Raw genomic sequence first — 20,714 nt, 5'->3', positions numbered from 1 at the left:
ACTGACCTTCATGTCTTAAAGTAATGATGGACTGTTGTTTCTCTTTGCTTATTTGAGCTGTTCTTGCCATAATATGGACTTGTTTTTTTTACCAAATAGGGCTATCTTCTGTTTTCCAAACCTGCCTTGTCACAACACAACTGATTGGCTCAAATCCATTAAGAAGGAAAGAAATTCCACAAATTAACTTCTTATGGCTGCAGGGGCAGTTTTGAGTAGCTTGGATGAAAGGTGCACAGAGGTGCCCAGAGTAAACGGCCTGCTCCTATGTCATAGTTGCTAATATATGCATAATATTGTTAGTATTGGATAGAAAACACTCTGAAGTTTCTAAAACTGTTTGAATTATGTCTGTGAGTATAACAGAACTCATATGGCAGGCAAAAACCTGAGAAGTTCCACTTTCTGTTTGGATTTTTTCTGGGGGTGAAATTACAGCGAGATATGGATGAGTTAGAACTTTGTCTGATGACTCTAATGTGAAGGGGGGCCGAAGGAGACAGGAATGAGTAATCACTGCCATGAGGTGACCACGCATTGAACTGGCGCGTTCACGTGAGAGGCAGCTCCGTTCCATCGCTCAACTGAAGTCAATGTAATTCTCCGGTTGGAACGTTATTCAAGATGTATGTTAACAACATTCTAAAGATTGATTCAGTACATCGTTTGACATGTTTCTACTGACTGTTACGGAACTTTTGGACATTTCGTCACGTTATAGTGGACGCCCTTTTTGACTTTGGTTAGCGCGTTTGGTAAACAATTCCAAAGTAATTGGACATAAATAACGGACATTATCGAACAAATCAAGCATTTATTGTGGACCTGGGATTCCTAGGACTGCATTCTGATGAAGTTCATCAAAGGTAAGGAAACATGTATCATGTATTTTCTGGTTTCTGTTGAGTCCAACATGGCGGCTAATTTGGCTATTGTTCTGAGCTCCATCTCAGATTATTGCATGGTTTATTTTTCCGTAAGGTTTAAAAAAAATCTGACACAGCGGTTGCATTAAGGAGAGGTATATCTATAATTCCATGTATATAACTTGTATTATCATCTACATTTATGATGAATATTTCTGTTGAAACGATGTGGCTATGCAAAATCACTTGATGTAAACTCAGATTTTTTTATATAAATATAAACTTTATCAAACAAAACATGCATGTATTGTGTAACATGAAGTCCTATGAGTGTCATCTGATGAAGATAGTCAAAGGTTAGTGATTCACTTTATCTCTATTTCTGCTTTTTGTGAAAGCTATCTTTCGCTGGAAAAATGGCTGTGCTTATTGTGGTTTTGTGGTGACCTAACATAATCGTTTGTAGTGCTTTCGCTGAAAAGCATATTTGAAATCGGACACTTTGGTGGGATTAACAACAAGATTACCTTTAAATTATATAAGACACATGAATGTCTGAGGAACTTAATTATGAGATTTCTGTTCTTTGAATTTGGCGCCCTGCACTTTCACTGGCTGTTGTCATATCATCCCGGTGACGGGATTGCAGCCATAACAAGGCGCACCTGTTAATTGAAATGCATTACAGGTTATTACCTCATGAAGCTTGTTGAGAGAATGCCAAGATTGTGCAAAGCTGTCATCAAGGCAAAGGGTGGCTGCTTTAAAGAATCTCAAATATAAAATATATTTTGATTTGTTTAACATTTGTTTTGGTTACTACATGATTCCATATGTGTAATTTCATAGTTTTAATGTCTTCACTATTATTCTGTAGAAAATAGTAAAAATAAAGAAAAACCCTTGAATGAGTAGGTGTGCCCAAACTTTTGACTGGTACTGTATATGTAAACATATGTGGACACCTTTTCAAATTAGTGGATTCGGCCATTTCAGTCACACCCGGTGCTGACATGTGTATAAAATCGAGCACACGGCCATGCATTCTCCATAGATAAACATTGGCAGTAGAATGTTCTTACTGAAGGGCTAAGTGGCTTTAAAAATGGCACCATCATAGGATGCCACCTTTCCAACAAGTCAGTTCGTCAAATGTATTGCCCTGCTTGCGTTGCCCAGGTTCACTGTAAGTGCTGTTATTGTGTAGTGGAAACATCTAGGAGCAACAACAGCTCAGTCGCGAAGTGGTAGGCCACACAAGCTCACAGAATGGGACTGTCGAGTGCTGAAGCGCGTAGCACATACAAATTGTCTGTCCTCACTACCGAGTTCCAAATTGCCTCTGGAAGCAATGTCAGCACAATAACTGTTCGTTGGGAGTTTCATGAAATGGGTTAAGGGCTTACATGGCTGAGCAGCCGCACACAAGCCTAAGATCACCATGCGCAATGCTGGAGTGGTGTAAAGCTCACCGCCATTGGACTCTGGAGCAGTGGAAATGTGTTCTCTGGAGTGATTAATCACCCTTCATCATCTGGCAGTCCAACGGACTTATTTATTTAATTTAAAAAAAAACTTTTACCCATTTTTCTCCCCAATTGGCACTTACAGTCTTGTCCCATCGCTACAACTCCCCTACGGACTCGGGAGAGGCGAAGGTCGAGAGCCATGCGTCCTCCGAAACACAACCCTTCCAAGCCGCACTGCTTCTTGACACACTGCTCGCTTAACCCGGAAACCAACCGCACCAATGTGTCGGAGGAAACACCGTCCATCTGGCGACTGAAGTCAGCTTGCAGGCGCCCGGCCCACAACAAGGAGTAGCTAGAGTGCGATGGGACAAGGAAATCCCGGCCGGCTAAACCTTCTCTTAACCCAGACGACGCTGGGCCAATTGTGCACGGCCTCATGGGTCTCCCGGTCACGGCCAGCTGTGACACAGCCTGCGATCGAACCCAGGTCTCTAGTGACGCCTCAAACACTGCGATGCAGTGCCTTAGACCGCTGCGCATTGGTGCGGTTGGTTTCCGCCCCCCAATAGACAAATCTGGCGGATGCCAGGAGAGCGCTACCTGCCCGAATGCATAGTGCCAACTGTAAAGTTTGTTGGAGGAGGAATATTGGTCTGGGGCTGTTTTTCATGGTTCGAGCTAGGCCCCTTAGCTCCAATGAAAGGAAATCTTAACGCTACAGCGTACAATGACATTCTAGACGATTCTGGCCTTCCAACTTGGGGCAACAGTTTGGTGAAGGTCCTTTCTTGTTTCAGCATGACAATGCCCCTGTGCACAAAGTGAGGTCCATACAGAAATAGTTTGTCGAGATTGGTGTGGAAGAACTTGACTAGCCTGTACAGAACCCTGACCTCAATCCCATCGAACACCTTTGCGGTGAATTGGAACACCGACTGTGAGCCAAGCCTAATCGCCCAACATCAGTGCCGACCTCACTAATGCTCTTGTGGCTGAATGGAAACAAGTCCCTGCAGTAATGTTCCAACATCTAGTGCAAAGTCTTCCCAGAAGATTTGAGGCTGTTGTAGCAGCAAAGATGGGACCATCGCCATATTAATGCCCATGATTTTGGAATGAGATGTTCGACGAGCTGTTGTCCACATACTTTTGGTCATGTAGCGTATATGCAGCAAATGGCCAACAACTTTCAGCTAAATAACTGTAGTGTCAATTCTTTATAGTCTTTCTGTCCATACTAATACAGCTTTGAGAATTCATATTACGGGAGTGCAGAATATAGCCCCATGAAACTCGCCAATCAATACAAAATTCCCTGGAGGAAGAGTGGCCCTAATGAGCTGAATTGACCGGCACTGAAATATGATCACTATTTCTGCAGCAGTCATTTGTTCTTTCAAGAAAATATTAATTTACTCTAGTGTATCAGTGAGAATACACTGCAGGATGGCGGGGGGAGCGATGATACCTCTTTAAATATTTAATGAAGGAGTTACACAATAAAGTTTGTTCGTGCTCTTGCTGTCAGTTTGGAAGTCTGACTACTTCATGGTCACCTAGTTTTGAATGAAATCCTAATTAACAGGCAAAATTAAGACGCAACTCCCCCCCAAAAATAAAAGCATTATTTTTATGTAAATAGTCCCTTGAAAAATAGACTCTCCCATGTTTTAAAAAGCCTGTCTTGGATTTACTACCATACCCTCATTTCCTGTGACTGTTTCCCTTAAACACATGATCTTAAGGCATACTTCTAATAGTTGTCCAATTGATCCTGCTGTCCCTGCTGTACTCTCATATGCTTGGCCAAGGGCATAGCATTCTGCATGCCAGCCTGCTGCCATCAGCCCCGGCCAGCCGTCAGACACACCTGTGCTTGCGTCTGTCCATCGCACAGATTGGCACAGGTTCTTTGTTTTGATTGGCTGTGCGCTTATGCTAATACATACCTAATGTCACAGCGTTTCCACCAAAATCCCACGTCCACTTGAAAACCCCGTCCAACACACAGGCATGGAGGCACTAAAGACCTGCTGTGATCATAATGCGAAGCCCGTTTGAATTCCAGTCACAACGAAATGACGTCCGTCTCAGCAGTCTAATTCCATCATCAACATCATTACTGCTATTATCCCATGTCTATTTTTAATACGGGGTAATGTATCACCAATAAAGATAAATGAGGGAGGCAGCGAGGAGGTAATTGGCAGGACATGATGTCTGACTCTGCACTGACTAAAGTCTACAGTGCCAACTGCTCCCAAAGCTTCAGGAAAATGTATCCTTTATGTGGCCTGAGTGCTCTTTTAATAGCGTTTGTCTTCATTGTATTACCTTCTAACTGTGCTATAAATGTGTGTTTAACATGCTGCTTTTATGTATTTAAGGGTGGGGAAAGTTCATAGTTTCTTGTGTAATGTAATTTTTACATTTGGTTTGGAGTTGTAATGGTTTTAAGTATATCTATTCTCATTACTCAGTATATAGAATTAGTGTGCAGATCTGTTATGCTACATGCTGGGGTCAGGTTGCTTGAGGTAGGATAGGGGAAGTTCAGTCTTAAGCCTGAGACACTTCAAGACAACAGCTCCTGGAATTGAGCGGTCTTATTGTGCCAGACATGGGCTTGAGGACCTAGCAATTAAACAGTAGATTAGATTAACAGTAATCCTTCATTGGAGATGAGAAACTGCTGAAATCTCTTGTCTACCAGTGAGGCTCACTGATCTTGTTTATTAAAGTGTTAGTTGTCTTACTATTTCAGCATTTCAGAGAATTGTTGTTTATTTTATTTATCCCGGTAAGTTGACTGAGAACACATTCTAATGTACAGCAACAACCTGGGGAATAGTTACAGGGGAATGAATGAGCCAATTGGAAGCTGGGGGATCATTAAGTGGCCATGGTGGTATGAGGGCCAGATTGGGAATTTAGCCAGGACACCACCAGGGTTAACACCCCTACTCTTACGATAAGTGCCATGGGATCTTTAGTGACTACAGAGAGTCAGTACACCTGTTTAACGTCCCATCCAAAAGACAGCACCATACACAGGGAAATGTCCCCAATCACTGCCTTGGGACATTATTTTTAGACCAGAGGAAAGAGTGCCTCCTACTGGCCCTCCAACACTACTTCCAGCAGCATCTGGTCTCCAATCCAGGGACCAACCCTGCTCAGTGTCAGAGGCAAGCGAGCAGTGGGATGCAGGGTGGTATGCTGCTGGCAGTGATTGACAAACTGATACGCAACAAATGTTCCTATGAATATTAGCATTGCAGTACTTTGCACAACCCCCAGAGATAAAAGCAGTTACCATATTGGAATAGGAGATCAAGTTCTATTACAACAATTTAAATAGCCATCCAGATACCTGTCCTCATTCTCCATCTGAGAAAATCTCCACTGGACCACCATATCTCTCACAACCCTCAACAAGGGAAAACTCACACTAACATAACAGCAACCTATGCCTCAAGCCTTGATATCTGAACTGAATAAAAAAATGCTATGAAATTACAGACGAGAACAGCGTCCAAATTCTGCATGAGTTACTTTTCGATTACGACAGGCGAAGCAGAAAAACCTTGTTAGTGCCATTTATCGACTATGCTACTCTTTATTAAAATACAAGTGAAGAAATCCATCCCATTGTGTAACAACCTGACTATTTTACAATTGCAAACAGTTCCCTTTCTGTCAGATGGACGTTGTCATCTAGTGTAAAAAAAAAAAGGGGAAAGATTAAAAGGTACACCAGGCAACACATTGACTGAGACACACTTGTACACCCACAAACAAATGGAATCAGAGATCAGACCAGATAATCATCTCTGTGGCCTTCTTCTCTTCTCTTGGTTACATTCCGGGGGGTTGAGGACTCAATGGGACCTACAGAGGCAGAATGAAAGTAATAGGTGAATTTATTGATTACAATAATGATGTTTTTTTGCTCTTCTAGCTGAAAGTATCTGGAAAGAAACAGCAGGACAAAAAGCTGAAATTTTGTAGTCAGCTCACCGGGGACCATGTTTCTTGAATATCCTCAGTAGTTGAGGAAGTTGACTTTTACTGTATTTCAAACCATAATTTCTGTATGTACAAATGCCAAAATAAAGATTCCTCTAGATTAATTTCTGTAATGAGGGATGTATAAATGTGTGCTTTATCGCAGTCACAATCACCAACAAGGTGCTATCCTTCATCTCCTTTTGAGTTACAGTTGAAGGGTGGGCTTTAAATCAATCACATTTTCTGTGCCACAAAAATGTACTTCCAATGCATGAAAAAACGTTATGGTGTAAAAAAATAATAATAATACAAAATAAAACAAGAGGTTCTAAAATGAAGGTTTGATTGAATTCCTGCCATTGTCTTTACTTTACTTTAGGATATTATGTAGGGTAGATGCGTAGGTAGTGTGGCCTGTTATCTGTCAGTCAATATATACACTTTATTTCATTATTTCAATGATTGCATGCATTTATTTTCAATTTAAGAAAAATATAAGAATCTCATTCTTGTCTCTATTAGCAAGGTCTTGTGATGGAGCGCGCGGCTAATTTCCTGAAATGATATAGACCAGGCCAGAGTAGCAGAGTGCAGAATAGAAGCCCTTCCCAATTCCCCTTTGTGTTTATATATATATATGTTTTATACTTATAGAGGGAAAACTGTCAACCATATCCAAAGTGTAAGACCAAAGAGAAATAATGTATGCTTTTGTGAGGTTCTTGGAAGACGATATGTGTTACGCTTTACCCGCTTCAACTGTGAAAGATTTTAGACCTCTGCACAAAACAGATTTTGATAATCAGAAGGTGTATCTGGTTCTCAGAACAGAAGATAATGGTACAGGCCAGCCGTGCAAAGCACAGATTCTTGCCATTGCAGGTACGTTATCTTCGTGCTCTCTTTGTTTGATTGTTTATGAATTGAAATAGTTCAATTGTTTGAAAAAGTGAGACTAGACAGCTCCTAGAGAATAAGAAAACATGCCTTTTCGGTCTGCTGTCAAACACACTAAGTTCGCTAGCTAACGTTAGCTAACTAACTGACATTAACGTTAGCTTGCTAGCCAGTCAGCTAGCTAGCTAACGCGTTAGCTTAGCCAGCCACTTACTCATCCAGATTGTTTACTAACATTGGATACGTTATTTTAGCTAGCAATACACAACAACACCTCTATATGGTTGTTGATATGATAGCTAGCTAGCTAGATGATGTGATGGCAATCACTATCAATCGACCTTTGCTAACTAGGTCGGACAACGTCAAGCCAGCTGCATATACAAGTTAACTAGCAATATGTATCCATCACACCGGTTATTATAACTTTCAATAACGTTTCCTTGACACATATGAGCGTAACGTTTTGTGCAAGCATTCACAAATGCATCGTGTAACAGAACAGCAACACGTACATTTTCACCATCTACGGTAGCTAGGGTATTTAGCTAGATTACTAATCCTCGTGTTTGAACAGTCCCTGGCTAATGTCAGTTGAGTGCATTAACTAGGTTTGTTGTTGTTTGTCGTGCTGTAGCTAGCTAACCATTCTCGGTCCACACTGGATAGCTAACTAACTATAGTAGCTAGTTGGATAGAAAACAAAAACTACATACAGCTTGTTTACTAGGGGTGGGTGAAACAAGATTGAGATGAGATGCATGGATGAACGGTCTTTAGCTGGCTCGTATTTGCCATTAACGCTCCTGGAAAATTCCCTTCGATTTTTTCTGTCTCGACTTTATATATCAAATGCTTGCTGACACTTAGCTCTATTTTGCAGATAACGTTGAAGAGTTTGAACATAGTATAATGCAAAAAAAGATGAAAATTCCGAAGATGTCAACAAGGAATATGGGAAATTCTGTTGAGAACCACTTTGGGGAGGAACGACTGCCACTGAGACATAAAAAGGTAGGTGCAACTAAGCAAGGTAGCTAGTCAACTAGTAGTCATAGTTTCCAAACTGTTAGAGCATTTCTGTGATTTGGGGCTCTGAAATTGTTGGTGTGTAATTCAACCTCTCCACCAATATAATGCGGTTCATGAGGAATATGAAGAATACTGATGGTAATTTGTCTTTTGATAATTTAACTAACTGAGTTTTGGATGTTTCCTAAAAATCCCCCTGCTGTTTTTTTTTATTTTACAATATGCTGGATTAACACATGTAGCACTCTGGACAGCTGCAAATCCTCTGAGCTGCTCATCCAAGAACTCCATGACTCCACTCTTCCCAGTTCCCAGTGATTTTAGCCCATCTGTATCACTTTGTCAAGCAAAGCCCCCCACAGCTATGGATATATGTGGGTTTTTGACACCCACTCAACATTTTAAAATAAATACGTAGTCAAACATTCGTAACATAAGTGTTTTTATTCAACTGAAATTGTGACAGTTATGACACACCAGATCACTCTTATAATGTGAAATGATGATGCAGTCTCCACATCATTATCACATTCATATCCCTTGTGCTTTAAACAATGATTAACTGCATAAAGTCCCTTTTGATTCCACAGGCTCAGACACAGGACCATGGGCGTCCCACTGCCAACTCCTCCAAGAGCCTGGCAGCTGTGGTGGCCCGCCTGGAGAGGAACGCTGTGAGTTCCTGCATGGAGGGAGAGGAGGACCTGGAGGAGGACAGGCTGGAGGAGGAGGAGGAGGAAGAAGAAGAAGAAGAAGAAGAGGAGGAGGGAGACTCTGGGCCTGAGGATGCAGTGGTACCGCGGGTTCTGTATGAGGAGCTGGTCCACAGCTACAGGCAGCAGGAGGAGGAGGTTAGGAGGCTACAGCAGGAGCTGGAGAGAACCCGCAGGCAACTGGTCCAGCAGGCCAAGAAGCTGAAGGAGTATGGCAGCCTGCTGACAGAAGTGAAGGAGTTACGTGACTTCAACAGGAGGCTGCAGGATGTGCTCCTCATGAGGCTGGGCAGCGGTGAGAGACACACACTCTCCAGTCACCTCTCACTGCAGCCTCCCATGCACATCTGTTCAGGTTAAGAAAAAACTGTTTTACTAGACTAGTGTCAGCCACATTTAGAGTTGTCTGGATTTTGAATTTGTAGGTTTGGGTACCTTCTTATATTGCTTTTAGTGATCAGATGCACAGTTGATAACAGAAGTTATGAAGTATTTGGTTGTTATCATTTGTTTTTGAGAGGGGGGGAATCAGTATCAGTGAGTTTGGTTTTGCAAATTTTTTAAATAAATATTGAGTGTCAAGCGCTTGTTCACTCAATGGTTCTTCCACAAAAACGAATACTAAAATTGAGTGGATTTCCCCTTTAAGCCAGTCCCATGGCCAGCTGCACATGTTTTGCATTGGGGCCCCTGGGGTGTGATATGAGGGCCAGGCGGTCTAATGGACAGGCTAAAGATTAGACTGGCCAGGGTGCTTTGGGATCAGGAATGTAGTGCGCTGACCGATATTAAAACTCATCAGCTACATTAGAGCTTAGTGTGGCCAGCCACCAAGCCAGCTTACTGGGCTAAAATAGTCCCGCTGTCTCGGTGCACAGGGAAGCCTTGCTGCATGCACTGGTCCAAAGCTAAGACTAGAACTCCCTGACCACATGCTGTTGTGGATGAGTCAACTTCTCTGTTAGTGCTTTAGGCTTGTTGTTCCTGAGAGACTACACTACACAATATGCCTAGAGATATGCATCTCAACTTTACTTTTGATTTTGCACCTCATACAGAGCCTATGCATGACAATGGCACTCAGACAATCAAAGCAGAGGTGGTGGAGCCCATCATTGAGCCACAGGAAGTGTGCAGAGAAGAAGCCAATACCAGCTCCAGCCACTCCCCCTCCCCAAGAACAGTCTACACTTTTAATGATGGCAAGGTGAGTCTCACCACCTCCAGCCCCCCCATCTTCCTCGCTGTGGTCGCTTTGATGGGGAGGAAGCATTGCATTTTCCCTTACACATAAACTTGCATTAAATTAGCCTTCTCCTCTCCTTGAGGGTAAACAAGGCTGAGATGATTGTCCTTATTATAGCTTCGGCATCAGCACTGTTTATTGCCCTGTTAGTGGTTGCAGGGCTACACACGTAATTCTGCCTGCTTCACATGACGGGGGAATTTGTGTTACAAGCAGAGAGCCTCTCAGTTCAAGCGTGAAGAACAAAAGCAAATTAGAACTCACACATTGCCTGCTATTCATTATTTCTACCAGAGGAATCTAAGTGACTGACAGGTAGCCCTAGAAAGAAAATAGAGAAAGGATTCCTCTAAGTTAAGAGCAGTGAAAAGCTTGTCTGCTGGCCATGGGCCTAAAGCACATTAGCTGCGAAGAGAAAAGCCTTTGGATGCCAGCCTGAAGACTTCTCAGTGATAAAGGCAGGGTGGCACACATGGCGCTCGCAGCATTAGCTCACCTATAACTCAGGGCAGGCCTGTCATTCCGCTTGTAGCGTTGTTTGGTGCAGACTTACACAATGTGTCATTCTGTGGTTCTATGCCATTATAAATACTCAGTGCAATTCATCCAGGCTGGAACCCATTTCCCCTTACTTATTTATATAGCTGCTGAAACATGGCCCTTTTGATATCTTATTTGGGTTGAATGGTTGTGGGATGGGCTTTGCTGCTGTTGGTTATAGTGTGGCCTCAGATCTGAGTGTAGGTGACCCTCACTACATATCTGTGCTGCGTTACTGCAGGTGCACCTGGGCGGGGGCATCTGGGTGCAGGAAGAGAAGTGGCACCAGCTCCAGCGGACACAGGGAGACTCCAAGTTCACCAAGAACCTGGCCGTCATGATCTGGGGCACCGAGACCCTCAAGAACAGGAGTGTCACTGGTGTGGCCACCAAAAAGAAGAAAGATGCCCTTCCCAAGCCCCCCCTCTCCCCAAGCAAGCTCAAAATAGTCAGAGGTAAAACTGTATAGGCCTGTTGTCAGATGTTTTGGGCAACTTTTGCAACTCAAAACGTTTGGAATATCTCTGTGATTTGATGAACAATACACACTTATTTATTTCCCTTTTTTGCAGAGTGTCTGTATGACCGAGTGTCTCAAGAAACGGCGGACGGTGCAGAGATCACACAAAGATTGTCCAAAGTGAACAAATACATCTGTGAAAAAATTATGGATATCAACAAATCCATCAAGAACGAGGAGAGGCGGGAATCGAAGCTGCTCATTAGACAAACCGTCAAGATGGAGAATTTCACCTACGATGGCATGTAGTGATGAAAAGTTGTCACCATACTAGAGCTCATTCTCTTTTCTTGGACTGCCGAAACAGAAGAGGGTGGGTAGGTTCATGTGTGCCAGGCCAGCACTAGAGATCCTCAGTAGGCGCCCAAGGCCCTAATCCATCAGCTGTAAGACAGCTTTACCTGCAAGACAGCTTTACCTGTCAATCAGTGCAGTGCGTGGTTAAGCGTTTTGGTGTGTCATATGAACTGGTGTGAGAGATTCTTAAATCAATCTGATTGTGAGAGAATGCAGTGGTGCTCCAACAAAATATTCTGTGTCAGAACATGACGTTGTGTCCTAATATTCTTAGTGATTTCCCTTGAAAAATAACTTCTGATTTGTAAGAAGATATTCTGGAATAATCAAGCTAGTTTGTCGTGATTGAGAGGTTAGCCACACTGAAGGCCTTAGTGTTGAGGTCTCTGTGTGTGCTATTGGTACTTAAAGTGACGTGGGGAGGATGTTAATACGCACTTTTTCAACAGGGTCTCTCTGATATACATGTCTTAATTGATACATGCCACATTGCGCAGATATTCTGTTGCCCGAGAGATTATTGCTCTGTGGTTATCTAGATGGGATGCAAGTTTTGAGGTCTCGTTACCATGAGAATATGCCATTTGGATTTCCATAGTATAGAGCACCAATGAACATGAAGTTTGGTAAAGAGAGGTTTATCATTATTTGTCTTCGGTGCTTGTCCACATCAGATGTGTAACGGTCTTGAGAAGATATGTTTTCTGGATAATGATTTACAGTGTGTATACCCTACTTGAGAGATCCAACTTGAGTTTACATAAATGTGATTGTTGTAGTAGTGTCTTTATTCAAGCTGTCCTGCAGATCGTTCGACTGTTTTGGAGTTGTGGTACAAGATTTTAAGCCCAGAAAGGCCTTATGTTTATGGGAATCATTGGGGACTGTGTCCTCCAGTTATTTAGTAAGATGTGATTTTAATCTAAAGTTAAGCTGATATCTTTAAACTGCACTTTGGTGTCTGAATGTGAAAGTTTGTCAGGTACTGTGTTTGTTTGGCTGTGGGTAAAGCTGTCTGCAGTGGTCAGTGTTCTGGCTAGATCCCTGGATAAAGCACGATTCCTGCTCTCTCACAGCCCTCTTCTTTGAGGCACACCACTGGGAATGAATTGCTATATAGTGACAACTTCCAATGACATGCCATCAGAACTCTTCAAATGTTTTTTCCCCAAACGGTTTGTCTGGCTGTCTGCAACCTGGAACTAAATGCTGCGGATTGAATTCTCAACTGTGACCATGTGGCTAACTGTGAATCACCTGCAGGTCTGCCTGTCAAGCCTTTTTGCCTCCTCACTTTCTATGTATTTTTGTTTGTCTGTTTTTTCTTTTGTATTTCTTACAGTTCGATCAATGTTTTGTTAAGCTACCATATGTGGGGATTTTTTAGTGTATATAACTAGTCTCTTTTCACAAGTCATGTACTTTTCAGTTTTTAGTCCGACTTACACATTAACATGGTAAACTCCTGTGTTTCTTTCTATTGACATTGTAATTCCTTTGTTACCTGGCGGTAATTTTTATGTACATTTTTTGGGGCTTTAAGCTTGATATTGTATCCAAATGTAGATTAGAAGCATATAAACTCAAAGAAAAGACGTCTCTCTCACGTCGGTAATCTCTATGAAAAATAAACTAGGCAAACCGCAATTTAAAGTGATGTCTTTAGGAGTCAATATAACCCTTCCCTTATGTTCGATTCGGCCTACAACTCAATTTGAACCTGTACAGTAAGTACATCACAAATGACTTTAACCTCCCAAAATGTATTTATTTTCCAGTAGCTGAGAATGTCCTCTTTCATATGCTTTTATCCCTAAGTTGATAGACCCAACTGTTTAACATTTAGCCAAATGTTTGATTTACTGATTTTATAACATTTATGACATCAGATCCCTGTCCCTCGGCCTCTGAACATCACAGGGAGAACATACTCATGTCCTTGTGATCATCAAAGATATATCTTTACTGCACAGAAAACCATTTGTCTCTAGCACAAAGGTCAAAGTCGTGGTCAAATTGACTTCAGATAAATCAACTTTGAAAAGAAGGGAAGGGTTAAATTTCCCCTATTTTAAGGACGGGCTGTATTTTCAAATCAATCAATGAACGCACTTTAAATCTCTTGTGACAGATTCTCCATTTGTAAAGAAATGGATTTGTTTGCAAAACCGATTTGGTCTCAACTTATTTTGGCTATTTAGAAGAAGAAGAAATACTAATATAATAATCGATGCACCTTTTAAATGGCCCTGATAGGTCTGAGTTCTGGTTTATTTGTATGAACTGAATACGTGTGAAGAGTGGTCCTTTAGTAAGCTATGCCTCTGGCACACAGTGCTTTATATTCCCCAGGGTTTGCATATTCCCACCAACATGCCACTCCCCAGGTATTGGAATGGGCTTTAGGCATGAAACTAATATGTAAAGGATGTGTTTTTGTCCTTCCTGAATGAACCAGACAGTAGAGCTATACAGAGAGGAACTGTATGTTAGCTAGGTCTTTAAAATGTTGCGCTAATCCTCTGTCTGCTGCTCTCTTGTCCCATTGTTTATTTTTTCCATGTTTTGACAGTTATTTTTATGTGCTTTGAATTGCCCCCACTATTTCAATGATGTGGTTTTTTAAAGATGTAGATTAGGGTTCAGTGGGAAGTTGGAAACACTGGAAGTTCAGCTGGAATTATATCCTGGTTGAATGATCGGCAACAAAAAAAACAGTCCTTTTTGGACACGGATGGATCTCAGTCTGCTGTTTGTTCTTTTTACAGACAACTTTTCAAATGTGAGAAATTGCACCTTCCCCATATTTTGTAGTGCTGAGGAGTAGCTTGTTGTTAGGAAAGCCAAGCTTTATAACTGGCCCCTCCCTCCAGCTATTTAGACAGCTAATGGTTAAAAGTGGGCCTGGACATTAGGTATACAGTACATGGCCTGGCCTCACTCAGCCCTCACAGCCAGTGATCCCTATGGCTACCCAGATGATGCTTAAGAAAACATAGGCAAAGTGTCTTGTTGCATTGCTGTAGCTTTGCTGTTATTGACAGTAGAAGCATGCTAAACCCCAGACTGCACTAGGTGCCATTCTCTCTCATGGTTAAACGTTGGATCCATCTGTGTTACCAGACAGGTCATGTATTGGAATGGCTATACAGCAGGGGAGGGCTGCTCTGATCCACAGGGCTGGCAGGATCCCTGAGATTAGTACAAACAGACAGCATGGGGACTGGCTGAGGGGATCCGGGCAAGTTGACATATGAAACAAGCAGGGACTGTACTGTGCTTTTTCATCATCTAAAGTGATTCACAAATTCAAGGACATTGAAAATGTGCATCACTACTGGATTGTGTGCTCTTAACTGAATGTGTAAAGATGCTGGATATCTTGAGTGTTGTTGTGGGTGAGTGGTTATATTAAGCCAAAATGTTGAATGCTGATAATGGAGAGGGGGGTTGAACTTGCACAAAAATGTCCCTTGCCAAGGTTTTAGTCCAGAGTTATCTAAGCTACCACAGAGACTAAATATATTTTTGTTTTTAAAAATTCTCCCTAATGTAGATGTCCTGCTATCATTTCTGTAGAAATCAACATGGTCCTGTTGAGTCCTTGCGCACAGTATGTATTACATTACATGCATTTTAAAGCTTTTAGTTTGTGTGAAAACTGTTCTGCTGTGTGGCCCGTGATGAATTCCTGTGACACATGTTGTTAATGTTGTTTACTCGTTTGTTTTCTGATGCCAAAAAAGGGGGTATGGTTAAATAGCGATGAAGATATAATATTAGACTTGTCAACTGAAAGGCTGACCCGTTCATGAAAACATGCTGATGCTGAGGACCAGTCCAGGTTTAACCCACCAAACTGCCCAGTGTTCCTCCTATCACAGCCACTAGGCGTACTGACAACACTTCCTTAGGTATGCAGTGGATATGAGGTTTTGCATATGGAAGATTTGTTTGTCATAACCTCATTACAGCAGTGAGTCCCACTGCTCTCTCTTCCTCTCTCAGTGCTGTGTGATTCATGAAGCCCAATATCACCACCTCGGATACAATGGCTTTTTCTCATTTGGGCAAAAGTCCGTCCTTTACTCTCTCTCCTCCATGACCCTGAAACCGATAAGTGTTGAGATGATGTTAATTTGTTAGTAAGTGAACGGAAGAGTGGCCTCCCTTCCTCGATAACCACCTTTCATCAAGGATGGGGCGGCAGGTACAGTAGCCTAGGGGTTAGAGAGTTGGGCCAGTAACCGAAAAATTGCTGGATCGAATCCCCGAGCTGACAAGGTAAAAATGTTGTTCTGCCCCTGAACAAGGCAGTTAACCCACTGTTCCCCGGTAGGCCGTCATTGTAAATAATAATTTGTTCTTAACTGACTTGCCTAGTTAAAGGTTAAAATTATATTTTTTTGTTTTGTATCAAACCTTAGTCCTTCGCGGAAGAGTTTTAAAGTCTGCCACACTTCCTTTTGAATTAGCTTTTGTTTTGTCGTCGGAGAAAAACATGCACCTGCAACTATGCTAGTTATAGTTTTCATCTATAAAATATCTTGCACAACTAAATGTTTTTAGCGCTTTACAAGTATTATTATGTAAATGTCACTGCCTGGTGACACGTGAGTGGAGAAGGAGTCTCATTTCATACAGGTGTATTTTCATCCATGTTCTCTCTCCTCGATTACCTTTTGATGTTTTTCAAGAGGAGGCGAGAGAGGACAGAGGAGAGGATGCAGGAGTTGGGCAAATCCAATTGAGAAAGGGCCAATGTTAAGCTTACTCTAAATGAGAAAGGGGCTTGGGGAACTTTAAGTGTAGTTTCACAATTCATTGGCAAGTATACTTCATCTAGCTTCACTGTCCTACCTCATTGCTTCTCTTGTGTTCGTGTATGATGTATATATATTTTTTAACTATAGGAAAATACCTTATTGATAACTCCTTTCCAAATGTACAGTATATGTAAACTCGTAACACCTCAGTACTACACAGTTGATATTATGAGGAAATCAGTTTTGTAAAAATGCTTACTGTCAATGGATGCCCAGTTGTCTCCAAAAATGTATTTCAACTGATTGCTCCTTTTCACTGGTTGATGGTGCTACCAGCAAACGGGTAAACTGATCTGTCTCTTACCTCAAATGGTGCTAATTTTTTCTATGTTTTTATTCTCATTAAGTTGTATGTTATTCAAGTTGGTGATCCTAAAATAAATGACAAATCACATTTCTAAAATGTTAAACTACACTTTGCAAATACTATCAGATACGTTCTGGTTTTAGCTAAATCAACTCTGCTGTTTTAAGTGAAGTAAATCATAATTCCTTGCTTATTTTAAAATATACTTTAAGCCGAGTTCTAGGAATTGTACATTTTGGCATGCTTCAGATTTGAGAAGGTAACATTTCATAAGCACATCTCAGATCACCATTTATCCAAATACTGCTATTATTTTGCTGCATGTTAGCTTTATGGGCAGTTGTGCTAAAACCAATTTCAAACTGGACTGGGCAGTTCTGTTAAAGATAGATTTGGTCCTCAGCAAATGTTTGGTTATCCACAGGTCAATGCTGTGACCACTTCTACAGACAGATTGCAATTACATTATAAGGGTATTTCTTGGCAGTGTCTCTAATATTTAACTGGAAATTAGATATTGGGTTGGATAGGGTTGTGAACTTACCTCTCTAAGAGAATATGACATTTACCATTCATTGTATCTTGTAAAAACGTTTTATAGATGGGTGTGAAATGTCCTGACATCTTCATGTTGATATGTGACAATTTGAAGAATGTCAAAAAATTGTCAATTTGACCTCTGAAAAAAAAAGTTGTTTCACTCCTTGTTAATCTCCTTCATTCTTGCTGCTGAATATACATTTATAAAAAAATACATCAATATATACGTATCAATATTTTTTTTTAAATATGTTAATTGAGAGCGTGTTCAATAAGTACTGTGAACCAGAGCCATAGATATATGATGTTTATATGTACTCCATATCTGTGGCTCTGCTGTAATGATGTTGTCTTTTTAAGTCCCTAGTTTCTTGGAGCCAGAGATACATGCACAGAGAGTTTTAAGAACAGTCTATTTTCTGAGATCCCACATGTTCCTGTGTTAGTTGAGGTGGGGGGAGTAGAGGGAGCCTACGTCTGTGAATGTGTCCGTGGGCACCAGAGTTTGAAAAGGTGGGAGGGGGGTGGCTCATCAGTATGTCCTGGGGGGGACCCTCACACAGTCACCATACCCCAGAGCTGGCCTATACAGAAAGGAAATGTTATAAAAATAAATGTCCTTGCAAACCGGTCACACCTCCGCTATACAACCGACTTTGACTCTTAGCATCATTATTCTGTGTTTGCTGCACCTGTTCAATGTTCAGATCAACAAAATAAATCCAGATGTTTATTCTACCAGAACATTTGACTCATATGGCTCTTTTTTTCAAAGATTTCCTTTCACATCTTCTCTTTTTTAACTTGTTTAACCAAAAATCTGGTTATCGCTCAAATAACACCTACCCACACTGCCCTATCCCATGTGGACAAGAGGAATACCTATGTAAGAATGCTGTTCATTGACTATAGCTCAGCAGTCAACACCATAGTACCCTCCAAGCTCATCATTAAGCTTAGGGCCCTGGGTCTGAACCCCGCCCTGTTCAACTGGGTCTTGGACTTCCTGACGGGTCGCCCCCCACTTCGCTGATCCTCAAAGCAAGGGCCCCACAAAGTTGCATGCTCAGCCCCCTCCTGTACCCCTTGTTCACCCATGACTGCGTGGCCATGCACGCCTCCAACTCAATCATAAAGTTTGCAGATGGCACAACAGTAGTAGGCCTGATTACCAACAATGATGAGAGCCTACAGGGAGGAGGTGGGGGCCCTGGGAGTATGGTGAGAGGAAAATAACCTCTCAATGTCAACAAAATGAAGGAGATGATCGTGGACTTCAGGAAACAGCAGAGGAAGCACGCCCCTATCCACATTGACGGGACCGCAGTGGAGAAGGTGGAAAGCTTGAAGTTCCTTGGTGTACACATCACTGATGATCTGAAATGGTCCATCCACACAGACATTGTGTTGAATAAGGCTCAACAGCGCCTCATCAACCTCAGGAGGCTGAATAAATTTGTCTTGGCCTAAAATCCTCACAAACTTTTACAAATGCACAATTGAGAGCATTCTGTAGGGATGTATCACCGCCTGGTACGGCAACTGCACCGCCCTCAACCGCAGGGCTCTCCAGATGGTGGTACGGTCTGCTCAACACATCACTGGGGGCAAATTACCTGCCCTCCAGCCGCAGTGGCGGTTCTAGCTTGTATGGCTCCCTGGGCGAATCCTCCTCCCCCCCCCCCCCCTCCCCCCCACAAAAAAACATTTGGAACACCACAAATAAATATAAAAATATAATACAAAAATAGACTCATAAATATCAAAAAGAGGTAAGAAAGACAAATAGAAACAAATTGTAGTGTATAAATACAAATAAAAAAGAGAATCCAATTATTACACTATTACCCTATTACTAACAAAGAACACAAATACAACTAAATTGCACAAATCCTATATCACACAAATACACAAATAGAATAACACACTTATAAAGAAGAGAACCTGATTATTACACTATTGCACTTAAAACATGAAACACACAAACTAAATTGCACAACTGCCATCTAAAGCCTGACCTTTCTTGCCTTCCTTGATGCAAAGTCATCAATTGTATCATCATAAGAAATCTGCACAGCAATTGCATGGCTAATACTGATGACAGTAAGGCCACTAAGGCATTCCTGTGACATGGTGGACCTCAGGTAAGATTTGATGAGCTTCAGCTTTGAAAAGCTCCTCTCTGCTTCAGCTACGGTCACTGGAAGAGTAAGACAAATTATGAGAGCAGTCCACAAATTTGGATACATTTCTGAGATCTCCCTTTCGTGTACAAATATCAGCAGCTCAAGCAGGGTCATGGTCTTCGATGGCAAGTTCTTCAGTTCCTGAGAAAGCTCTCTGCCATCCGAGTCTGAGTGTTCTTTATAGTGCAGTGTCATACTAAGGGCCTCACATTGTTCTGTCAGCTCCTTATTTGAGAGACTTTGGAAGGTTGTCAGCACTCCAAACTTCTCTCCCACATTTTCCAATGTGTAAAATCTTTCCTGAAGGGCTGAGGTTGCAGCATCAGCAACGACATTGAAAAATGTCACCTCCAGCTTCTTCAGGGCATCACTCAAAGACTCATCAAATGATTCATATGAAAAGTGCCGCTTTGTGGACCTCAGCCTTTTTTGTTGTAGAAAGGCCGCTACATTCATACCATCGAAAATATCCTTGGCTGACGTTTGTGCAGTCATAAAGCCTGTTGCCCTGTAGCTGCTGAGACCTCTCTCTGTCTTTCTGAGAAGACTGACTGCAACATCCATATGCATACTGGGAGACTGCATCAGCTTGGTCACATGTTGGATCTGGCTCAAGATGTCATACCACATGACTGTACAGATGCTGAAGCGGTATGATCCCACCTCCTTTGACAAGGACTGGGCCTCTATCTTTATCACAGGGTCTTTGGTTTGATCCCTCACCTCAGTCAGTGCCTCTCTCACCGCTGCTGTCTGATACCTCAGTGGCTCGACACTCTTGACTTTACTCTCCCACCTTGTCTCAGTCCACATCTTCAAAGTAATGTCCACATGTTTTTTCAGGATGGCCCATCGCTGTGTGGAGGCTGAGAACAAGGTGTACAGTTTGTGTAAGATGCCTAAGTAACCAGTGGCATCGACAGAACTTTTAGTAGCATCAGCCACAACCAGGTTCAATGTGTGAGCCCCACATGGCACAAATAGAGCTCTTAGATTCATTTCCAGGAGTCTGGCTTGGACACCTTTGTTTTTGCCTCTCATGTTGGCCCCATTATCATAAGACTGTCCTCTGCAGTCCTCAAAAGGAATTTTTAGCTCCTCTAATCTTTTGAGAATCAGTGAGCCAAATGTTGGCCCGTGGACTCCTCTGCCTCCAAAATCCCCATAAAATGTAGTGTAATAAAATTTAGTGACACAATTCTAATCACAACTGGTAACTGTTCAGTGTGGCTGACATCTTTTATTTTATGTATTTTATTTA

At 41.9% G+C, this 20,714-nt stretch overlaps 2 protein-coding genes across 7 annotated transcripts in view; both read left to right on the top strand.

The window, feature by feature from the left end:
- The window catches only part of LOC129855266 (cytosolic carboxypeptidase 6-like), a 461,876-nt gene that overhangs the window by 348,511 nt on the left and 92,651 nt on the right, over window positions 1-20,714 (top strand). The gene's annotated exons all lie outside the window — the stretch shown is intronic.
- Window positions 1,778-18,011, top strand: LOC129855267 (BEN domain-containing protein 5-like). 2 transcript variants are annotated; one of them, XM_055922734.1, is made up of 6 exons: window positions 1,778-7,231; window positions 8,130-8,260; window positions 8,869-9,346; window positions 10,050-10,198; window positions 11,019-11,232; window positions 11,350-18,011. In XM_055922734.1, exons 1-6 carry the CDS (start codon window positions 7,051-7,053, stop codon window positions 11,544-11,546), a joined length of 1,350 nt encoding a protein of 449 aa, XP_055778709.1. In that variant the 5' UTR covers window positions 1,778-7,050; the 3' UTR covers window positions 11,547-18,011. The 2 variants fall into 2 exon arrangements, with proteins under 2 accessions (XP_055778709.1, XP_055778710.1); XM_055922735.1 differs by having other exon boundaries at window positions 1,780-7,231; window positions 8,869-9,286.

This window comes from Salvelinus fontinalis, chromosome 5, assembly GCF_029448725.1.
Source record: "Salvelinus fontinalis isolate EN_2023a chromosome 5, ASM2944872v1, whole genome shotgun sequence".
Lineage (NCBI taxonomy): Eukaryota > Metazoa > Chordata > Actinopteri > Salmoniformes > Salmonidae > Salvelinus > Salvelinus fontinalis.
Note: the sequence above shows the minus strand (reverse complement) of the source record. Positions and strands in the feature narration are given on the sequence as shown.